Source organism: Penaeus chinensis, chromosome 19, assembly GCF_019202785.1.
Source record: "Penaeus chinensis breed Huanghai No. 1 chromosome 19, ASM1920278v2, whole genome shotgun sequence".
NCBI lineage: Eukaryota > Metazoa > Arthropoda > Malacostraca > Decapoda > Penaeidae > Penaeus > Penaeus chinensis.
Genome location: NC_061837.1, coordinates 22295750 through 22298249, shown reverse-complemented (window position 1 = coordinate 22298249; position 2500 = coordinate 22295750). Strand labels below are relative to the sequence as shown.

Genomic DNA, 2500 nt, shown 5'->3' with positions numbered 1-2500 from the left:
TAATCATCTAGAATAACAACAAATATGTATTGAAATTGAAATGCTGCCATTACAGAAGTTCCCTTGAGGTGTCTCGAGCACTTAGTCACTCAGCACCATCAGCCATAAACCTGGATGTTGCACAAGTTAAGTTTGACGAAGAGGTCTCAGTATGTTCTAATTCATCCCAGTCACAAACGTCGTACCTGGAAGAAGTCGAGGAACACAGGTACGTTTCTGTGGCCTGTTGCTTGTGAGTGCGCTTGTTGTTACTTCTCGTTACTATGTTTCAGTAAAGTCATTAACGAGGAAAAGGGGGTTATGTGATTATTTTATTAATAAAATAGTCACAAATAGCTGATGAGGGAGGTGTCATGAGGGTGTATGGTTAGTAGGTGTATGAGTGGATACTGTTCAGGAAAGAGAGATTATCTATTTAAAGAGAAAGGGAATAATGAGGTCTCAAAGTATACACTTTACATATACAGCCAGTAGGTTTGAGAAAGGTAAGTAATGGGCAGATAAGTTTTGGTATGAATGAATTGTTGAATATAATAGATTAGTTAACATGTGACTTTACTGAAGTATTAGCATGGTTTGAGATATTTTTATCTGTATATGTGTATAGTAGGAAATTTAAAGGAAAGGTGCCAAAATTCTTTTGCATTGTTTGTATAGTTCTGTGTTGGAATGTGTTTTGTCCACACATTCATTTGTCTATGTGAATATCTCTCTGTCTGTCTGCCTGTCTGTTTACGTCTATGTTACATGTTTTGGCATTGATATCCTAGGGCAATGTAGAAGAAAGTCTTTTGTATATATTTTGGTGTTTGTTGTGTATAGATCTTCAGCATTTCTTTTATACAAAAAAAATGTCTGAATTAGCTGTGCAGAAACTGTTGAATTAGTTTTGCTCTTGAAATTTTTGTTGCACTTAACTGTTGATGTTGGGAGGTCATGCATACATAATCTGTCTGCTGTGGTTTTAGTATATTAGCTTTGTTTACACATGAATGGCTCTTCAAATGCTTTGTCACAAAGGAGTCATTACTAGGTCTACCTAATCCCACTAGTTTACCCTACTCCTTTTTTATTACTGTTTGTATTGTTATTAATGTTATAATGATAATGTCAGTAAAATTATTGATAACATCAATAACAATAAGAATAGGATTGGATAGTCAAGGAATGGGGTGAACAGATGAGGTCAGGCTTAGTTATATGATTCTTTGGTGACTGAGCATGTGTGAACCTGTCTGCGTGTGAACAAAATTGACAGAATACAATTACAGTGGACAGTGCATGTTCCTGGTTCCAATGGTTAATTTCATCATAACCTCTTTTTGGTAATAGAGAAGTATATTGTTTTCAACTCTTGGCATAACTTGCTGTCAAAAAAATATGGCACTGTAAAGCCTTGCAAAACATGAAATTGCCAGTTTAAAAATCTAATTGGCACTGAAGGCAGTAGTCCCCATACAATCTTGCCATTGGCACTTAGAACCTTATTTTTTAATCATTCTCAAATACGATATGAATTAATGTAGAGCAAATAAAAGTTTGTTTTGAGCATTATCCTTTATTAAAAAATTACAGAAGAGACATTATTGCAATGATGGTTGTTTCCACCTCTTTTTCTGCGATGTCATCTATGCAGGAGAGAGTGAAAAGGGAAACCATGAATAATTCATTTGTGTAGTCAAATTTGGCTGCTAAAATGTGGTGCACAAGAGTAGTATTTCTTTAAGGTTACTAGATGTGCCTAATGCAAGGCTTTACTGCAATTATTCCAAGTAAAATATCAGTGAGACCATAATGAAAATTATGAACTCAAGCCTTCCTCAAGTATTTTTTTTGTGTGATAAAACACTTTATTGTCATGTTACAGAAGGGTACTTACACCATCTCTCTATTATTCACGGTCATCATTGTTATCTTTGGCTCAGATAAGGAAGTACAGCAGGATCTGTTTTCCACTACCAATTGCTCTGATCTTGGAAAGGCTCTTTTATAATATGTCAGTTATCCAGGATTTGCCACTGACAGCTGTTATGCTAGTTACATTCGCAGAGTCTCTTTGAGGAATTTGATCAATGTGCAAATACGTATTTATGATTATGGAGTAGGGCAGAGGGACACATCTCTGAATTTAAGTTGACTATAATAGTAGAGGTCTAGAAAAAGAGTGAGAGATAGAATGAAATTGAAGTACATATAATTAGTGGCAGATGGAGGCAGATAGACAGAAAGCATAGGAGATAAGATCATATTCATAACTGCAGACACTCATATAGTTCAGTGTGTGCTCTCAGATATGTGGCAAGTAAATGCAACCCCCCTACCTACCTACTTAGTTACCAAGCTAACTGCCTATCAACCTAATGAATCACCTATTTACCTACATACTTATCTACCTACCTATCTACTTATCTACCTACCTATCTACCTATCTACTTATTTACCTATCTACCTATCTACCTACCTACCTACCTACCTACCTACCTACCTACCTACCTACCTA

At 35.7% G+C, this 2500-nt stretch overlaps 1 protein-coding gene across 1 annotated transcript in view; it reads left to right on the top strand.

Moving 5' to 3' along the window:
* LOC125034952 (transmembrane protein 94-like) overlaps nucleotides 1-2500 on the top strand; it is a 40460-nt gene that overhangs the window by 27026 nt on the left and 10934 nt on the right. The window contains exon 18 of the mRNA XM_047626999.1: nucleotides 56-208. Within this exon, the coding sequence (XP_047482955.1) occupies nucleotides 56-208 (153 nt within the window). The remainder of the gene's footprint in view (nucleotides 1-55; nucleotides 209-2500) is intronic.